The following is a 20,035-nucleotide window of genomic DNA, read 5'->3' as shown; positions in this document are numbered from 1 at the left end:
AAAATCATACATTTTTATAATTAAAAAATATCAAAAACCATACAGAGGGAAAAAGGTCACTCGCTGGCCTACCATCATGAAATCATTTCCATCAACATTTTGACAATTTATTTTCATCTCTCTTTCATGCATTAATAAGAGAATAAAAGAAAATTAATTATAGCAAAGGGTTTGAGAAATAATTTTTTTGCGTAACATGACACGCGTGTTCATGATATTAAAAATGAAGGCATTATTTGAATGACTTGAGAATATGGCTTTGTGTGCACAGGTAACATGTGGCTATGTAGAGTTATTTGACTGAATTTCTAGTTATTTCTTTAGAATGCATTTCTAGAATGGTATTATTTAGTTCAAAAGAGTAAAATGACTTGAGATTGTTGGTATACATTTTCCCAATACTTTTCAGAGAGTTAGCGACAAATTAAATTTCTATTTATAGAGTGTTCCCAAACTAGAAACCTATGCCCTCCAACTTACTGGACTGACTTTTCATGGTTCTATGCAGGAGTTTCCTGTCATCTGATTGGAAGTTTTAAAGTCACCTCATCTGTCTATTTTTCTTCTACCTTCCTTTGAATTAATAGCATTTTCTCTATAATTTGAATTTCTTTTACTGGTCCAGAAGACAAGCATCCTTTTAATATCCTCTACCAGTTACCATTACAGTTTTAACATAGTGTCAATTAATATTTCTACAGTCAAATAATAAATGATCTGGGAATGGCCTCTTAACACTGTTCCCCCCTTTGCCAACTCACAGGTTATGTTCAAGTGTCCTAATTCTACCATGATTGTGGGGACTCAAATAATGAGTTACTCATTATTTTTTAGGTGTGCTTAACACAGATGATAATGTTTAAATCACTCATGTTTATCACCTTCTTTGCTTGTAGGTTCTTTAAACAACAGTACTTTTTAAACATTTTAACTTTCTTCTTCATGAGACATATGTACAGATAAGTTTTCTTGGAGTAAGCAGTTTTGAGTTTTTTAATTTTTCTGAGATTGTATTTTTTTCATCCTATGTTTTAACGATATGTTAGCTGGAAGGACACTTTTAGGATAACAATTACTGTCTCTCAGCACTTCAGAAATAATATTTATTTTCCTGTCTTTTGGTAACTCTCCGGCTTGTTGACAGGTTTGCTTTCCATCTAGTTAATGGACGTTAATTTATGTTTATTAATTATGCACCTACTATTGCTAGCTCAGTTAAATATTGATATCATATTAAATTTGAGGTTCTATTAAATTACTACTGTATTTCTAGGCATCCCAAGGTAAGTCTGATGCTATCCTTGCTATTGGGATATTCCTGCAAGAATGTTCAGTCATGGAGAGAAATCCACAAATACCATCTATACACGTGGAAACCATGATTGATTTGTTCATTGTGCTGAGATATATTTTAGGAGGGGTTTATCTCCTGGTGGGTGGAGATAGTCAGATCATATTAACTGGAAGAGGAATAAGGGAGTTGGGTATTATAAGCAAAGCCATGAGTATGTAGAAAATTGCAATGTTTTTTGAACTACCATATGTTTCCAAAGACAGGATCATAACATAAAAAAGTAATAGGCATGGGGGAAAAAGCTTATAATATATGCAGAGACCAAGTCATGGGAGGAAAAATGCAATGACATTTAACAATAAAAAGATACATAGTTGAGAAATAGTTAGCTCATAAAACTGTCAGACTTGCAGATTGAATTGGATGTAGCTATGGAGGGAGACAAGGAATCTGGAATGAGTTCTAGGCTTCAACTAGAGCAGCTATGTATATAAATCTTCTAGAAGACATCTTCCAATTGGATGGGTTGATGGTGATCACCGTTTGTGATCTTTAAAGACAAGACGTACATCTTCTGGTGGACCTTTCACACCACCTGGAAAATAACAGAGGTTTTCAAACATTGAATATATACACCATTTAAAAATTGAGCTCTCTGCCTGGGATAAGGATGCTGTTTATTAAATACTTGAATATCAGCCTATAAATTAAAAACTTTGGCAATAACAGTGAAGAAGTTGTTTACTTCAGTGCATCTGGAGGGAATGAGAAAGGAGTATATATGGGCCCTTATAAATACAATATTTGAGGACTGACAAAACACAGGATTTAATTTATGATCATAAAACTAAGAACTCATGACCAACATCCTGCTTACAAAGAATTTGGTTCCTGCAAAAGCTTGCTACTTAACATCTTGAAATGTTTGATGATAAAGCATTTTGATCATTTGGGGCAGATGTTTAAATATTGTCCCATTAGAAATAAAAATACGGGGTGTCCAAAAAGTTGCCTATCAAGTCGCCAAACATAGGGAAAATGGGAAATGGTAGCTAAATGTACATGATTTGATGATTTTAAACTACAAACTTTGATAGGATTAAAGTTTGATTACCAACTTGTACAAAATAGTCATTACAAAATTTTACAAAATATTTACAAAATGTCCTCCACTTTGTAAAATTTTGTCATCACTGTTTTGTAAATAAACGCACATTCATATACATATGAATTATCGAGGGTATCTGGAAAGTATCTAGCCATATAATTTTGTAATCACTATTTTGTAAATAAAGGTATATTAGATATAAATAAAGGTGTCTAGATATAATATTAAAATATGTAAAATATGTAATTTTCTATATAAAATATTAGAAGACATTTGAGAATAGTTAAGTCCGCAAGTAGTTGAGGGTCCAATCCCAGAGAGAAAGGAAGTACAGAGAGGTGAGATTTACGCTCCTCTTGACCTTTCCTCCAGGCATATGGCAATTCTTAGGTTCCAGCTAACAAACTAAAAATCTGAGCAGAGGTCCCCAAAGCCTCACCATACTACAAAGACAAAAATTGGAATTAAGGGTCCCTTGAGAAGGAAGAGGGACCTAATAAAATCCTTAGGAACAACTGGGACCAACAAGAGGCTATCCCCTACTAGTAAAGGCAAATCAGAAATATTCTAGACTTTACAAAAATTAAAACCAGCTCTGATGAACCCAATCCCAGATTGGATTAAGGAGATCTACCTCGAGACTAACTGTTTTCCAGAAGCAAAGTACATTTTGGTAGATTTCCATAGTGCAATACTAGGCTGCAATGTGACATGCAGAGTCATGGATAAGTATTTTTCTTTTTTAATTAAATCATAGCTGTGTACATGAATGCGATCATGGGACACCATACACTGGTTTTATAGACCGTTTGACACATTTTCATCACACTGGTTAACATAGCCTTCCTGGCATTTTCTTAGTTATTAAGACATTTACATTCTGCATTTACTAAATTTCACATGTACCCTTGTAAGATGCACCGCAGGTGTAATCCCACCAATCACCCTCCCTCCAAAGACAGGCTATATGATTGCACTGAAATCCAGTCCCGAACAAGTAAAACTCAACTGTGGTTTTAGATATCAGATAGAGGTTTCCTTTGGGAAGGAGGGAATATAGGGATGGCAAAGAGAGATAACTGAGGGGCGGCGCCTGTGGCTCAGTCGGTAAGGCGCCAGCCCCATATACCGAGGGTGGTGCAACCAAAAAATAGCCAGGCGTTGTGTTGGGCGCCTATAGTCCCAGCTACTCGGCACTCTACCGAGGGCAGTAAAGTGAGACTCTGTCTCTACAAAAAAAAAAAAAAAAGAGAGAGAGATAACTGTGAGTTCTAGGGCTCTGCTACTTTTTATTTCTTAATTGGAATGGCAGCTACATGGGATACATAGTTTTTGATGATTGGCTGAGCTGTACCATTATAAATTTTGTGCACTTTTTTGAATACATGTAAAGCTAAGTGTATTTCAGTATTATTTATATAATAAATAAAAGCTGTACTATAGACTCTTGGGAAATCCCTATTCCTGAAATTAAAGAAAAAAAAAAAAAAAGCATTTCCAGGAACCACTACAGAGTTTGAGCTGTTATTATAAAGTGTTTCACCATAGCACATTTTTATAAATTACTCGGAATTTGTATGTTTTATCTGAATTTATTCCTGGGATAAATGGTTTATTTATTGCTAAGACGAACATAGCTGATGCAACAAATATTAATTTCAAGTAATAAATATAAACCCTTGTGTGACTGTAATTATAAGGAGGTTAAATGTATATTTAATTTTTTTATTTGTAAGTAATAAAAAAAGTCAGAAGCAAGATAATGAAAGGAAAGAAAACATTTAGAAAATAGACTAGAAAAATTCTAGGACGTGACAATATTTGAGATTTTAACTTTTATGAACTTGCTATGTTATTGCCATACATGGGGATAACATCTCACCACATTGAGTAGGTTCATCGCATCAAACATAGGTATCTATGCAGAAGACCAAAAATCACATCGAAACAAAGATATTTGTACAGAATGTTTATTGCAGCCCAATTCATAATTGCTAAGTCATGGAAGAAGCCCAAGTGCCCATCGACCCACGAATGGATTAATAAACTGTGGTATATGTACACCATGGAATATTATGCAGCCTTAAAGAAAGATGGAGACTTTACCTCTTTCATGTTTACATGAATATAGCTGGAAAATATTCTTCTTAGCAAAGTATATCAAGAATGGAAGAAAAAGTATCCAATGTACTCAGCCCTACTATGAAACTAATTTATAGCTTTTATATGAAAGCTATAACCCAATTACAGCACAAGAATATGGGGAAACGGGCAAGGTAAGGGAGGGGTGGGGGAGGGTGGGTGGAGGGAGGGTAATTGGTGGGACCACACCTATGGTGCATCTTACAAGGGTACAGGTGAAATTTACTAGGTGTAGAATATCAATGTCTGAACACAATAACTAAGAAAATGCCATGAAGGCTATGTTAACCAGTTCCATGAAAATATTTCAAATTGTATATAAAACCAGCACATTGTACCCCATGATTGCATTAATGTACACAGCTACATTAATGTACACAGGAACATTTTTGATTAAATTAAAAAAGATTCTTGTCAGAGTTAGATTCCCTTTATGGTTCTCATACCATAAAATACAAGACGCAAAGTGTAATTAAATAGCATATCAAACTAAAGAAAGCCCATAGGATACAGGATTTCACATTTTAAGAAAACTTATACATTTTCATATCATTAACATCTATTTATTTTGTGCCTAAAATATGTATGACTCTGTGTTTTAGTAAATTCTATTTCAAATATAAGCGTTTCACGGTAAGAGAAAAGTTCAGCATTCATATAAAATGTCCACATTCTTCATTTTTATGCTTGGTCCTAGGAATAAATCTCAAAGGATAGTATTCCAAAATGCTTTGAGTTCTACTATAGTTTGCTTACATTTTCTTATCTATGCTTGATATTTTTATACAAAATTTTTTTTCAGCCACCACCAGAACAGTAATGGTAGTCTCAGGTCTAAATATCTCCTGTTCTTGATTATTTATAAGTTGACTTTTCAAGATTCTCTTTAACCTTTAAATTTAATACTTTCGTTTCTTTTTACTCCAGTTAACGTAAGAGGTTTCAGCAGTACCTCTGATCAAATATCCTATATTTTTATTTTTGTTAAAATTCTTCAGGTAATGGGGGCAAGACATGATTGCAAGAGGGACTTTACCTAACAATTGCAATCAGTGTAACTGGCTTATTGTACCCTCAATGAATCCCCAACAATGAAAAAAAAAAAAAAATTCTTCAGGTAAGAAGTTGAAATTGCTGAAAAACATATATACTTAAATTTTCGTAATCTAATTACTTTTGCTATGCCTGATACTAATTTATATGAATAATTAAAATAAATAATGATGGCATGTAATTAATCTCCTGCAGGGATCCTCAAACTTTTTAAACAGGGGGCCAACTCACTGTCCCTCAGACCTTTGGAGGGCCAGACTATAGTTTAAAAAAAAACTATGAACAAATTCCTATGAACACTGCACATATCTTATTTTGAAGTAAAAAAAACGGGAAAAAATACAATGACGCTGCCTCATGTGGCCCGCGGGCTGCAGTTTGAGGAACCCTACTAGAAGGAATAGGAGGTTGATAGCAAATTATAACTGAGATATTGCCCCTGAATCTTTGGTTTGTAACAAAAAGTACACATTAGTATCATCTCTAGAATTTATTAAAATACTATTTTCTTGATTTTTTCCTAATGTGTTCTTATTCAGTTAGTAGACATGGACTCCTTTGGTTTTTTAATGTGATATATAGGTAATTTTGTTTTTTTTTATGTCTGTAAATTTTATTTATTTTTTGTATGAAATCATAGCTGTGTACATTAATGCAACCATGGGGCACCATGCACTGGTTTTATATACAACTTGAAATATTTTCATCAAACTAGTTAACATAGCCTTCCTGACATTTTCTTAGTTAACGTGTTAAGACATTTATATTCTACATTTAGTAAGTTTCACATGTACCCTTGTAAGATGCACCATAGGTGTGGTCCCACCAATTACCCTCCCTCCACCCCTCCTCTCCCACCCCTCCCCTCTCTTTCCGCTTTCCCCATATTCTTAGGTTATAATTGGGTTATAGCTTTCATATGAAAGCTACAAATTAGTTTCATAGTAGGGCTGAGTACATTGGATACTTTTTTCTTCCATTCTTGATATACTTTGCTAAGAAGAATATGTTCCCGCTCCATCCATGTAAACATGAAAGAGGTAAAGTCTCCATCTTTCTTTAAGGCTGCATAATATTCCATGGTGTACATATACCACATGGATTAATTCATTAATCCATTCGTGGGTTGATGGGCACTTGGGCTTCTTCCATGCCTTAGCAATTATGAATTGGGCTGAAATAAACATTCTGGTACAAATATCTTTGTTATAACGTGATTTTTGGTCTTCTGGATGTATACCTAGTAGAGGAATTGTAGGATCAAATGGCAGGTCTATTTTTAGATCTCTAAGTGTTCTCCAAACATCTTTCCAAAGGAACATATTAGTTTGAATTACCACGAGCAGTGTAGAAGTGTTCCCTTTTCTCCACATCCGCGCCAACATCTGTGGTCTTGGGATTTTGTGATATGGGCTAATCTTACTGGAGTTAAATGATATCTCAAAGTAGTTTTGATTTGCATTTCTCTGATGATTAAGGATGATGAGCATTTTTTCATATGTCTGTAGGCCGTGCACCTGTCTTCTTCAGAGAAGTTTCTCTTCAAGTCCCTTGTCCAGCCTGAGATGGGATCACTTGTTCTTTTCTTGCTAATCCGTTTGAGTTCTCTGTGGATTCTGGTTATTAAACCTTTGTCGGAGACATAACCTGCCAATATCTTCTCCCATTCTGAGGGTTGTCTGCTTGCCTTACTTACTGTGTTCTTGGCTGTGCAGAAGCTTTTTAGTTTGATCAGGTCCCAGTAGTGTATTTTTGATGCTGCTTCAATTGCCCGGGGGGGGTCCTCATCATAAAATATTCACCCAGGCCGATTTCTTCAAGAGTTTTCCCTGCACTTTCCTCTAGTATTTTTATAGTTTCATGTCTTAAGTTTAAATCTTTAATCCAGTGAGTGTCTATCTTAGTTACTGGTGAAAGGTGTAGGTCCAGTTTCAATCTTCTACAGGTTGCCAGCCAGTTCATCCAGCACCATTTGTTAATAAAGCTCCACTGTCATACTTTAAAGATCTCAAAAAAATAATACTTTGTTTTGTAAGGAATCAGAAAAAACCTCGAATAGCCAAGACATTACTCAAAAATTAAAACAAAGCAGGAGGAATCACGCTACCAGACCTCAGACTATCCTATATTATAAATCGATAGTGATCAAAACAGCATGGTACTGGCACAAAGACAGAGAGGTAGATGTCTGGAACAGAATAGAGAACCAAGAGATGAACCCAGCTACTTACCGTTATTTGATCTTTGACAAGCCAATTCAAAACACTTCGTGGGGAAAAGATTCCCTATTTAACAAATGGTGCTATAGGTAATTTTGATGCTCAAGTTCAATCAAGAACCAGAATTATATGAAGAACACTTTCCATATTATATTTCATCTAATAAAAAATATATTATTATATGATTTTTTCTTACTCCAAGCAGAATTGATGACAAATAAAATAATTACAGAAGAGAACAAATAGTGTAACACTCTAGATACACTTTAGTGACCAAATAATGTCAATCCAGTAAGGCTATGAATGATTCTACAGAAAAATAAACACATTCAGGTCTTCAAATGGTAAGTCAAGATTTTTTTAAAAAATGACCACTTGTAACTAATGGTTATGCACTGATACTAAATGTAACCAGTGGGATTAAAGATGTTTGTGTATTCAGATATTGAAATCCTTCTATTGCAAATTTAAACATAATAAGATGAAGGCTGTGTTAACCAGTTTGATGAAAATATTTCAAATGGTATATAAAACCAGAACATTGTACCCCACAATTGCATTAATGTACACAGCTATGCTTTAATAATATAAGATGTATATTTTAAAAATATATACCCTCCATATTTTATATTTCCACTACATTCTGACCTTCTCTTTTTCTCCATCTGAGACTTCAGCTTTCCAGCAGGTCTGTCCCGTCCTGCAGGGGTACAAAGGATGAAGAGCCTGGCCCAGAATTTGCCTCCTGTAGACTTCATTTCAATTATTATCACAACGGGTCCCCAAAGACACATGAACTTCCGAGAGCTAATTCATGTTAGTTACAGAGTTTAAAAGGCCAATTTCGTGACACACAATGATTTATCAGAGAAAAATGCTATTTGCTGAGGCACAACCCTTAGCCCATGAACCTAGGAGAAATGCACCTACCTTTTGCTGTTCTGTTACTGACACTTTTCTCAAAAGTTATTGAGACATTAAGGGAGACCATGAACTGCAGTTATATGATCCTCATTTTGTTTTTCACTTAGACACCTTTAAGTTCCTTAAATTGCTATTCTCATCAGGATTGTACACCAAAGATTTCAACCTTGAACTGATGCATATATTTGGTCAGCTAAGCCCAATAAAGCAACCAGCCTCATTGTTCTTGCTAAGAAGAGGGTATCAATCATGCTGACTTGAAATGGGGTTCTAAAATACTAAGAATGAATTGTGTAAAGTTAGCGACTTAGAAATAGGTTTGCCATGAAAGGAGTGCAAATTAAAACAAAAAGTAGTCCAAGGCATTATTTTGGCTAGATATTGAGCAAGGAGAAAAGCATTGTTGATGTGAATGAAGACTTGAAGCCACAGAAACGGTCTCCAGGTGTCTTAAATACAGAATGAAGATAGTAAAAAGCTATCAAGTTATCCAGCCTTGAAAGAGAAAGAAATCCTGACACAAGCTCCACCATGGATGAACCTTGAAAATGTTAGGCAGATATATCAGCCATAAAAGTGGATGAATTGGCACTTTTTGCAACAATTTGGATGAAATTGAAGACCATCATCCTGAGTGAAGAAACCATTCTTTTATCACAAGACTTTGAACCCAAGCCCCACTCAGCTTCCTCTTGAGCTAAGCACCAGTTTAAACAGTTTAGATCAAACTTTCACAATACTGTTTCCAGACCTATGTCTGTAACTCATGAACTTTAAGGTAATTCCACTTACTTGACATTTAACAGGCTCAGGTGTGCTACCAAACCTGTTTTTATCATTAGTTACTTCTACCTTTTCTACTTTTTTGTTAAACAGGTTAAATTATGTCCCTAACTGGGTACTCTATGTCTGAGGTTCTTAGTACCTCACCACATTACTGTATGAGCTTTGGGAATGCTTTTATATATATATATATAAACATATATATATATATCGTATTTTGTTAATACACTCAGGAATTGATGGAAGAAGATTAAAGAATGGAAAAACATATACCACACATACTTGCTATTAAATTGATACTAACTAATGAGCACACCTGTGCCTAGTGTGAAGTAAAACTTCATGAAATCAAACAGGAATGAGTGGGAGAGATGGGGACGAGTGGAACCAACCTAACGGTGACCATGAACACTAACTGGGTGATGGGCACACTTTTAACCCTGACTCAAGCATCACAAAATTGATCCATATAGCCAAACACATTTCCACCCTCATAATATTTGGGAGTAAAAAAAGAAGATAGTAAATTACTATAGTCAGTAGAAAAAGCATAGAATATTTAATAAATGGTATTGAAACAGTGGGTGACCATCTGGAAAAAATAAAAAGTAAAATGTAAAGATGTAATTGGTAAATATATATTCTATCCTTACATAAGGCTGAGGGCTACAGGGAATAAATCTAATGTATTCATCAAATTTAATGAATAAATGACTGGATTTTTTAAAAGAGGTGAAAATAAGGTATATGCATACATGAAACCATCACATTATACTTTGAACACACATAATCTTTACTTGTCAATTAAAGATATGTTTAAATAAATACAAAAAAAAAAAAACAAGAACAAAAAAAAAAAGAATGATTTCTCATACTGGCCTTCAGCTATCTGTCTTTATGAAGGACCTAGTGACATCCCATAGGAACCTACAGGAATGTTCAGATGCCACTCTCTGGGAGTATGTAGCTTCTTTCTAGCTTGGGTCATGGCAAATGAGGATTTAAAGGTTCAAAATTGCCATTTCAGTGGTATTAAATAAACAGATGAGGTTAATCTATGTCTGGAGACACAAATTATTATAAAACAGAAACCAAAACAAACAAAAAACTGGCAAAGATTCATAGGTTGGTCACAAGTAGATGGTGGCCTTACAAGAAATGAGGATTTATTTCTGGGTCAGGACGGGGTCTTCCAAAACCTCACAATGCAGATAGAGTTATATCTTTAAAACTGTTCTTGTGTAAATTCCACATGGAAATGCAGGTTCTCACAAGGAAATGAGTTGATAGGTAGACTCTGGATTTGCAGAGGTTTGAGCCCAGGTTTTGAGGTCAGAATGAGCTTATCTAGAACATCAAACTGCAAGGATAAATGAACTTTATATGGGCAAAGTTCCTCATGAAGAGATGGGCTTGCAGAGACCAAGCAAGTAATGGAAATGGGTGAAGCAGGCCAAGTGTAAGATAAAACATAGTGACGATACGATGGAAAGGACGATCCTGATCATGGAAGTAGCTACTTTATTAGCTGGGATGACTCTGTTATAAGGAATAGAAAACTCAACTCAACATGGCTTACATAACAAGGAAAATCCATTGATAATATAACAGGAACCCCCCCCCCCCAATGTGGGGTTATTAACTAACAGCTCATCACTTCTCAGCCTTCTGGCTAATATCAAGTATAGTATTAATCTATCAATTTAATGACACAATTGAAAGACCACATTATATTCTTTTCATCTTTCTCCTCCATTTAATTCGCTGTATTATCCTTGCCTTTCTAACCACACCTTGACTGCATAAGTACCAGTTAAAATATTTGGGTGCCAATACCCAGACGAAGGAATGAAGACATATTTTCCAGAAATTTCCCAACATACCTCTTCTCTTGCTTCACAAGGAAAAAGGGACGGGAGCTTATCTACTCCTCTCCAAATCAACTACTGGCAAGGAAAATGAGATTATTAGGAATGATTAGAGTGACAAGGATTTATTCATGAGATGGAGTTAGAATCTTCTTTCCTAAAATGGACAGGGGAACAAAATTTGGGTCCTAAAAATAAGAAATAGGGGAGATACTTGGTAGGCAAACAACGGTGTTTGCTCTATCACCTTCAAGTAAGCCAATAGTTGCTATGGGCAATGTGACTCCAGTGTTGACAAAGCATCTGTTTACTCTTAAGAAGCTGGGAATGTGGATGTTTATGCAAGATCTTCCAATTTTTAAATATAAGCAATACATTCAAAACATTTAAAAACACTATGTGGCCAACATCATTCAGACCAAATAAAATACATCTGCAGTCCAAACATGGCCTACAGCCTACAAGTCACCAGTTTGCAAGCTCTGGTTTATACTATTAATCTATTTCACTAAAATTTTCTCTGTTAGAAAATGAAGTCCACTTTAGCCCTGACAGTAACTGAATTAGACAAATATCTATGATAAATCATTTTTTTTAATTAATTAACTTTTACTCAGTTGTAGAAAATCTCACGAGATAGCTACTAAGGATTTCAGAAGATAATTCAGGAAATAGATATACAAAGCAGAGTATGTTTACATAATTTTCTTCTTAACTGGGGACTCCAATTTGACAAATTAATGGTTAAAACAATCAAGATGTTGTTACTAATTTAATAATGACTGTATAATTTTTCTCTTGTTTTTCCCAGTTTCCTGTGATTTTTTTTTGTTTTGTTTTCATTAGAGAGTAAATTACCGCCTATCAAATGAGCAAATCAAAGTGTTCAAAATAGTTAACAAATATTAGTCTATATCACTGCACAAAAGGAGGATTGTCTAGAACCACCATCCAATTAGAGATGCAAGCTTCAGAAATTAGAGATGCAAGCTTCAGAAATATTTCTTTAGAGTCATCTTCCTTCTTATGAGTATGGATAATAGAAACTTTCAATTCATACAAAGATTCTCTATGTCTCTCTGGAAAAATTTTATTTAATCTCTTCAAAATATTACTTCCTTGACCATCAAGAACAAATAGCGGTGAGAAAGTCAGTATATTTATTTTCTATCCTGATTGTCCAATCTTCGAAGTTGACCATTTACCCATCAATTCTTGCTTAGCTGTCACTTCATACTTTGGGACTTGAGTTCTAAAAAAGAAAAAAAGACTGTTAAGTAATCAACTTCCCTTCCAAATTTAGATATTCTATATTATATGTTTGATTTAGGTATTCTATATCTAATATCATATGAAACTATGAATTCTTTTCTTTAAAAAAAGAATTGATTTCTCTTTAAAATCAATACTCTGGGGTCACATTTCCCATTTTATAGGTTACTTGATAGAGCAACAGCAAAGAAATGAAAACATGGGAGTGTAGGGGTGAAAGTTGAGAAAAATACCATCAAATGTCCAAATATCCATCTCAGCGATTAACACAGTATGGAGAGAATGAAGCACCAGGAGAAGGGTTATGGGATAGGGTCATTATTGTACAAGGTATTTCCTCCCATAGACTATTCATCCTTAGTGAATATTTCTGAGAAAATGAAGAATATTGGGTCATCATAGCTTTATAGCTGAGACGCTTTCATCTCCCTTTTCTTAGTTATTGGCCAGATTGAGAAGCTAGACATTTATGTTAGCACCCACCCTATAATAATACAGATACTGTTCTTAATAAACCTCCAAGAAGACAATTGAATCTTCTTTCCTAGATACTAGGAGACTATAATAATTTGGCCATGGATCTCTTATCTTTGGTGTAGACATTGGCTTATTCTTGAAAACAATAGAGGGGATTGCTTTTGTGTCTTTATGCTATATTAGACACAAAAATAATGGTATGTCATTAGAAATGCTATGTTTTTTTCCATTGCATCTATACTTATTTTCTTAATGAAATTATTCCTTATCTCCTCTTTACTCATTGAATTGTACCCAAATTTTGACTACTCAGTCAATGGATCTTCCTCTTATTTCAACCACTCCAAACCCATTCATTTTCTCCTCAGCATGTTTTTCTTGTTAGTATCATTTTGGCACAAACAGTATTCGAGGGACTAAGTGTCCCATGTGTATATGATTTTTCTTTTTTGTATATGATTTGTTTTCTCACTAAAAATGTAAAATTTCTTGAAAAAGAGGAACTTAAATTTTAGTTCTTTTTGATATACTGACCGCAAAGTACCAAGCATGAGAAATATGCTCAGAAATCAATTAATGAGTGAATTAATTCTATTTTTTACTTCATAAGTACCTGGCTTTTATTATACATTTGCCTGTGTGTGGTCTATTTTTCATAATCTATTTCCTACAGAAAACTGTGACTAATAATATTCCTTATGCTATCTATAATAAATAAGAAAGTAAAATACCACTTACAATACAACTTCATATTCTCTAAATTAAACATCTATAAATGATCCTTTGAAAAAGATATTTATCTTATACAGTATAGTTATTTTCCTCAGTAATTATATTGAGAATATAATTATTCTCAATATATTCTCAATATAATTATGAATAATTATATTCATATTTTCTAAATTAAACATCTATAAATGATCCTTTGAAAAATATATTTATCTTATACAGTATAGTTATTTTTCTCAATAATTATATGACAACTGAACTTTTTTCACAATAAAAAATCAATATCCATATTAATTCATAGGTAGTTGGCCTTGCTTTTTCCAACATCACGAGGATGTGCTGTGATGTGTCAGTTTAAACTTAACACATATCCTGACAAAAACCCATGAATTTAGAGACAATATTCTCAGTAGGTACAAAAGACATTTTAAAAAATTACCAGTGACCATCTGATAATACTTACAAGAAAAGAGGATGACACAGATGTAGGAATCGGTGGTGGTGGAAAATCTGGCTTTGTAATTAGCTAGTAAAAAGATAAAAAAATTTAATTCAAAGAGAGAGCCCTAAAAACAGATGTGCTTAATAAATGACTTAAATCATTTCCAGAAATGGAGAAGGATTATTCTACATCTGTGAGTTCAATTGCTTTCAATGCCAACAGGTATGTGATGAAGATATTTGCTATGAAGGGAATGTTTGTGCCCTACCATTCATATCTTAACACCCCAATCCTCTGCTGTGATGGTATTTGAAAGTGGGACCTTTGGAGGTAACTAGGCAGTGAAGGAGGAGCTCTCATGATAGGCTCACTCCAATCCTCTGCTGTGATGGTATTTGAAAGTGGGACCTTTGGAGGTAATTAGGCAGTGAAGGAGGAGCTCCCATGATAAGATCAACACCCTTATTAGAAGAGACACAAGAAATCTCTCTCTCTCTTTCCCCCCACCCCCTGTGAGGATACAGTGAGAAGGTCACTGTCTACAAGCCATGAAGCAAGTTCACACCAGCCACCGGATTTGCCAGCACCTTGATCTCAAACTTTCCAGTCCCCAGAACAGCCTCCAGAGAAATAAACATTTGTTCTTTAAGCTGCTCAGTCTGTGCTATTTGCATTGTACAGCCTGAACTGACTGAAACAATGGCTCTCTCTTAAGCAGGTTGATACTCTTCATGTTATCAGCTTCCCAGCCCTAATGATCAGGTTTAGGGATTAAATTTTAGGATTATAATGGGGAGTCATTCTCACATTTTTAAAAAGTTTTACAGAAGAATTTATATTAATATTTACAGATTATAATATTCTTCTGAAGAAATGATTCAGTATTGTGGGTTATGACTTTCTCCAGAATTTTCCTGAAGTTGAACTAGGGTGATATTAAGAGAAGTTGCTAACTCACAAAAGAAACGGGAGGTTCATTGCCTTCTACTGGCAGATCAGACACAGGGAGCTTCATCTGACTCATCTAAAAAAAAAAAAAGAAGAAGAAGAAGAAGATGTCAAAATAAAATCATCAGTTTCTAAAGTACAGCTTTTAAGGAAGCTGTTCTTTGAAGGCATCAGTGCTTGGAATTAAACTGACTCCAAGGAGCAGTGCATGTGGCTCAAAGGAGTAGGGCGCCGGCCCCTTATGCCAGAGGTGGTGGGTTCAAGCCTGGCCCTGGCCAAAAAACTGCAAAAAATAAAATAAAAAAATAAACTGACCCCAAGAGACCAAATAGGAAATCACAGTGGCCCAGCTGTTGTGTTCTATAGAGCTGTGGTCTCCGATTCCAGGGGCACAGATCAGTACCAATCTGTAGCTTGTTAGGAACCCATTCCCACAGCAGCAGGTGAGTGGCAGGGCTTCATCCGTATTTACAGCCTCTCTGCATTGCATGTATCACTGTCTGAATTCTACCTTCTGTCAGATCAGTGGGGACTTTAGATTCTTACGGGAGTGCAAACTGTACCATAAACTGTGCATGGGAGGGATCTAGGTTGCCCGCTCCATGTGAGATTCTAAGGCCCCCACCACCACAGTCCACGGAAAAATTATCTTCCATGAAATCAGTTCCTGGTGGCAAAAAAGGCTGAGGATAGCTGCTACAGAGTATTTCTCAGAGTTGTAAGAAAAAGTTTTCATCAAAAACTTTTACCTATTACCTATAACTATTACCTATTTTATATCATTAACAAATTTCAGCTAAAATCACTAAACTTATAGGCCATGACAAGGATATTAAAAGTTGTACATATTACATATATTATCATACACATATACTTATTATTATATCCATTGGGAAAGTTGCCAAAGAAATAAGGAATCAACCTAGAGCCAGAGAGAAAAACAGAGAAACAGAGAGAAAAACAGAGTGAGAGACAGAGACATTCAGACATCAGGTGTTCTGACTTCTTGTTCTCTTCATTCTCTTTTATTTCATGAATCCCAGTAAAGTAGCCTCTACATTTTAGGGATTCTCTTTTGCATTTAACAAAGGCAAGGCATATTTTTCAGAATGAAGTTAAGTGAGTCCACAATCCTTGCTATGACCTACCTAGTGAACTGTATTTATAAAACCCTCCTAAGTAGAAATGACAAAAACATGTTTAGGATGTGAGAGTGAACAAACCACAAATCAGGGCCATGGTAAACACAATCCAACTATCATCACCTGTTGGGGTTGAACAACCTTCACTGTCTGCAGTCTCCTCTTCTGTTTATGTGGCCTGGCTCCAGTGGTGGGCAGCGACCTGTAATTAAAAATGTGTCATATAAATGCACTTAGCAGCTACTGCAGCATGACAGGGAAACAAAGGATTACAACATCTTTGACTCATTTTGTCATCCTTGGCTATTGCCTGGGTTTTTATCTGCTCCGTAAGACATTCGTCAGCTTTTAGTTTCCTGTTAGTCACTTTCATTGTCCTATAACTCAAAGGCCCCCCCCCCAAATTTTATTTCTGATTCTTTGCAGAGCCATGATTCCTAATAATGGTCGTGATAAATCCAGTTTTTATCTAAATGATATCATTTCACTAGTGGTTTCCTTCTTCATTTAACATTTATTAAAAACCCTTTATGGGTGAATACGTCAGTCTTTAAAAATTCTAAAATGATACTTTTGGGTCAAAATCATGTTTGTAAGACAAACAGATGAGGGTGCAAATCAAGGCTCCATCATTTACTTTGCAGGACTGAAATAAATGTGTATGTTAACCTCTGAGCCAATTTCCACATCAATCAAAATGTGAATTCCCTAACCTTTTGGGACTGTGTAAGGACTAATCTAAAACCTTTGCATCTGCAGAATGGAGATAATAGTAGCTACCTCATAAAGTTTTTGTGAAGTTGAAAAGAGGTAAAAGAATAAAAGGGCTTAACATAGTGTTTGTTGTATAATTAGTGATCACTAAATGCACTTGTATTGTTATAACAAATGTAAAAATCTTTTATAATGAGAGCTAACATCACTCTTTGTATTTATTATAAATTACAATGACCAATAGTTGAAAAAGATACATTTCTTGCTGTGAAAGATTTTGCAGTAAAATAGATATCTAGTCTCTGGTCCAAGAAGACTGTATTGGCATGTATTTCTGAATATGTGAAGTCAACCAAAATTAAATTTGAAAGGTTAGGTCATACTCTTGAATTAAAGTAAAACAGGGGTCAAACAGTCCCCAAAGAAAGGTAAAGGCTTACTTCTGAACTCTCTTCTGCTTTCCTCTCAAGTTCTGGTGCCAGATTACTATAGCAACAACCACAGATATGACTGCCACTGGGAACAGCACCCCAACCACAATGGAGAAGTCTGCAACAAAGAGAACAGGGGTCAACATTTCACATCTACCAAGCACGCTAGTTCTTATTTACTTAGAACAAATAGTATTAACCCTTTCCCTAATGAACATGCATTTCCTGGAAAATCTTGCATTGCCAGTAAAATAAAAGTGTATTTTTTTACCTCTTAATTTTTTTTATTAAATCATGATCATGATGATATATTACTATTTAGCTATAGAAAATAAAGAAGAAATCTATAAGAATTATGTAATATGAGATAAGTAAATAATTGCATTGCTGGGAATTCTTACAAGGGATGATACTTCCAATAACTTGAAAATGAAAAGCTGGGAGATCAGAAGAGAATAAACAGTAAGAAGGAAGGCAGAGAGAAGAAATGAAACATTTTTTGAAAAACGGTCTTGTAATAAAACAGAGAAAAAGAAACTGAAGTCTTAAAAATACACTGCAGTTAGTAGTAAATAGGAACTGAGGCTTGTGTCATGGAAGCAATAGAGACATAACCAAGTGTTACACTGATATTTGTTCTATGTTGTAAGTATTGTGGATAGAAAGGAAGTCATGTGACCCTGTGGACTGGGGAATGGCTTGAACAAACAGGAATCTGGTCTAGATGGCGTTTTCTCTTTTACTGATTGATCTAAGTAATGAATGAAACTTCTAACTTTTGTTATCTCAAGTGGTCATCTTTCTTATAATAATCTGAAACCACAAAAGACCAGGAGGTACAAGTTTGGAGAGCAATATAAACAATTAAACAGTTAACACTTTCTTTCTTTTTTTTGGATTAATATGCAGGTATAAATGATTAGGTTACAATGTTTGCATTTGTTAGGTAAAGTCCAAGTTATAGTTGTGTCCTTCACCCAGGAGCTGTGCCATATACCCCTACGTTGTGTCCATTAGGTGAAATCACATGAATCCCCTCCTTTCTCTCTGCTCCCCCTTCCTTCCTTTCCTCTGCCCTTTACTTGAATTGGTGGTTTTTTTCTTGTGTGTAGTTGTTCATCTACTAGTTTCATGTTAGTACTGAGTACTTTGGATACTTGCTTGTCCATTGAGTACTTTGTGACACCTTACTTAGGAGCATATTCTCCAAATCCTTCCAGGTATACAAAAGATATATAGTCTCCATCTTTATGGCTGAATATTCTATGATGACATACACCATAGTTTACTTATCCATTGATAAGTTTTTTTTTTTTAATAATTTGAAATTTTTATTTTGGAAAGCTGGTCAAATATCAAAGGCTTAAAAGACTTGCTAAAAAAAAACAAAAAACCATTGATAAGTTGATGGGTAATTGGGTTGATTTCACAACTTGGTGATTATGATTTGAGGTACAATAACTATTCAAGTGCAAATGTCATTATGGTGAAATGAGGTTTTTTTTTTCTTCTGGGTAAGTACCTAGTAATGGGATTGTGGGATCTGAGGATTCTCTGTACTTCTTTCCAAAAAGGCTGTATTTGTTTGCAATTCCACCAACAGTGTTATAAGTGTTTTCTTCTCTCCACACCCGCGCCAGCATCTGCAACTCCGGGGCTTTGTGATGTGGACTATTCTCACTGGGGTTAGGTGATATCTCAAGGTGGTTTTGATTTGCATTTCTCTGATGATTCGGGATGGTGAGCATTTTTTCATGTGTTTGTCAGCCATCAGTCTGTCTTCCTGGGAGAAGTTTCTCTTCACATCTCTTGCCCAGTGATAAATGGGTTTGTTTGCTCTTTTCTTGTTGGCCACTGTCTTATTACAGAGTTCAGTAAATCCACAAGATAAGATAGTTTTTTGTAGAAGTGCAAGAAAAGTTCACAAGTTATCACACATACACACAGATAGAGGTCGATTCAACTGAAATAGAATTTTACTAGGACAAGACTTTAGTTCAAATATTTAATACCCTCCACCCCCCCAAAAAAATTCCTACCAAAAAAAAAAAAAAAACAAAAGAAAATGAAAGTCTGAGGCATTTCTGTAAGCTACAGTGTAGATATCTTCAGAATGAAGCATTACATATACTTGCACTAATGTCAGAATGGTAGTGTTTTTAGAGGAATGATAGGATAGCAGAGGAAATAAAGGGGAACTCGGCAGCATTTCATAAACAGCCCTGATTTGAAAGGTCATGGTCTAGAGGTGAAGTTAGGGCCTAAGACAGGTGGGACTATTGTAACAGGAAGCAGGTTTGCAGTTACAGATGGAAATAATTGAAAAGTGAGTCCAGCCTCTTCTTTTTCTGTAATGATCATTTCCTAGTAGCACATAAATACTTTAAAAAATAGATAAAATTACTCTGTACAGATTAGTGAGAGGATAAGAGTCCAGAAGGACAGAAAGGAAAATGATTCTAGATAGAAGTTCAAAGAAATGCAGAAAG

The 20,035-nt window shown here is 35.0% G+C and overlaps 1 protein-coding gene across 3 annotated transcripts in view; it reads right to left on the bottom strand.

Moving 5' to 3' along the window:
* Positions 1–11,810: 11,810 nt before the first annotated feature.
* The window catches only part of ADAM28 (ADAM metallopeptidase domain 28), a 156,258-nt gene continuing 148,033 nt past the window's right edge, over positions 11,811–20,035 (bottom strand). For all 3 annotated transcript variants that reach the window (XM_053578786.1, XM_053578785.1, XM_053578787.1), the window contains 5 exons: positions 17,556–17,664; positions 16,525–16,603; positions 15,270–15,335; positions 14,333–14,395; positions 11,811–12,643 (listed from right to left, as the gene is read on the bottom strand). In XM_053578786.1, the coding sequence (XP_053434761.1) occupies positions 12,623–12,643; positions 14,333–14,395; positions 15,270–15,335; positions 16,525–16,603; positions 17,556–17,664 (338 nt within the window). In that variant the 3' untranslated portion in view covers positions 11,811–12,622. The remainder of the gene's footprint in view (positions 12,644–14,332; positions 14,396–15,269; positions 15,336–16,524; positions 16,604–17,555; positions 17,665–20,035) is intronic.

Source organism: Nycticebus coucang, chromosome 24 (genome assembly GCF_027406575.1).
Source record: "Nycticebus coucang isolate mNycCou1 chromosome 24, mNycCou1.pri, whole genome shotgun sequence".
NCBI classification, from domain to species: domain Eukaryota; kingdom Metazoa; phylum Chordata; class Mammalia; order Primates; family Lorisidae; genus Nycticebus; species Nycticebus coucang.
Note: the sequence above shows the minus strand (reverse complement) of the source record. Positions and strands in the feature narration are given on the sequence as shown.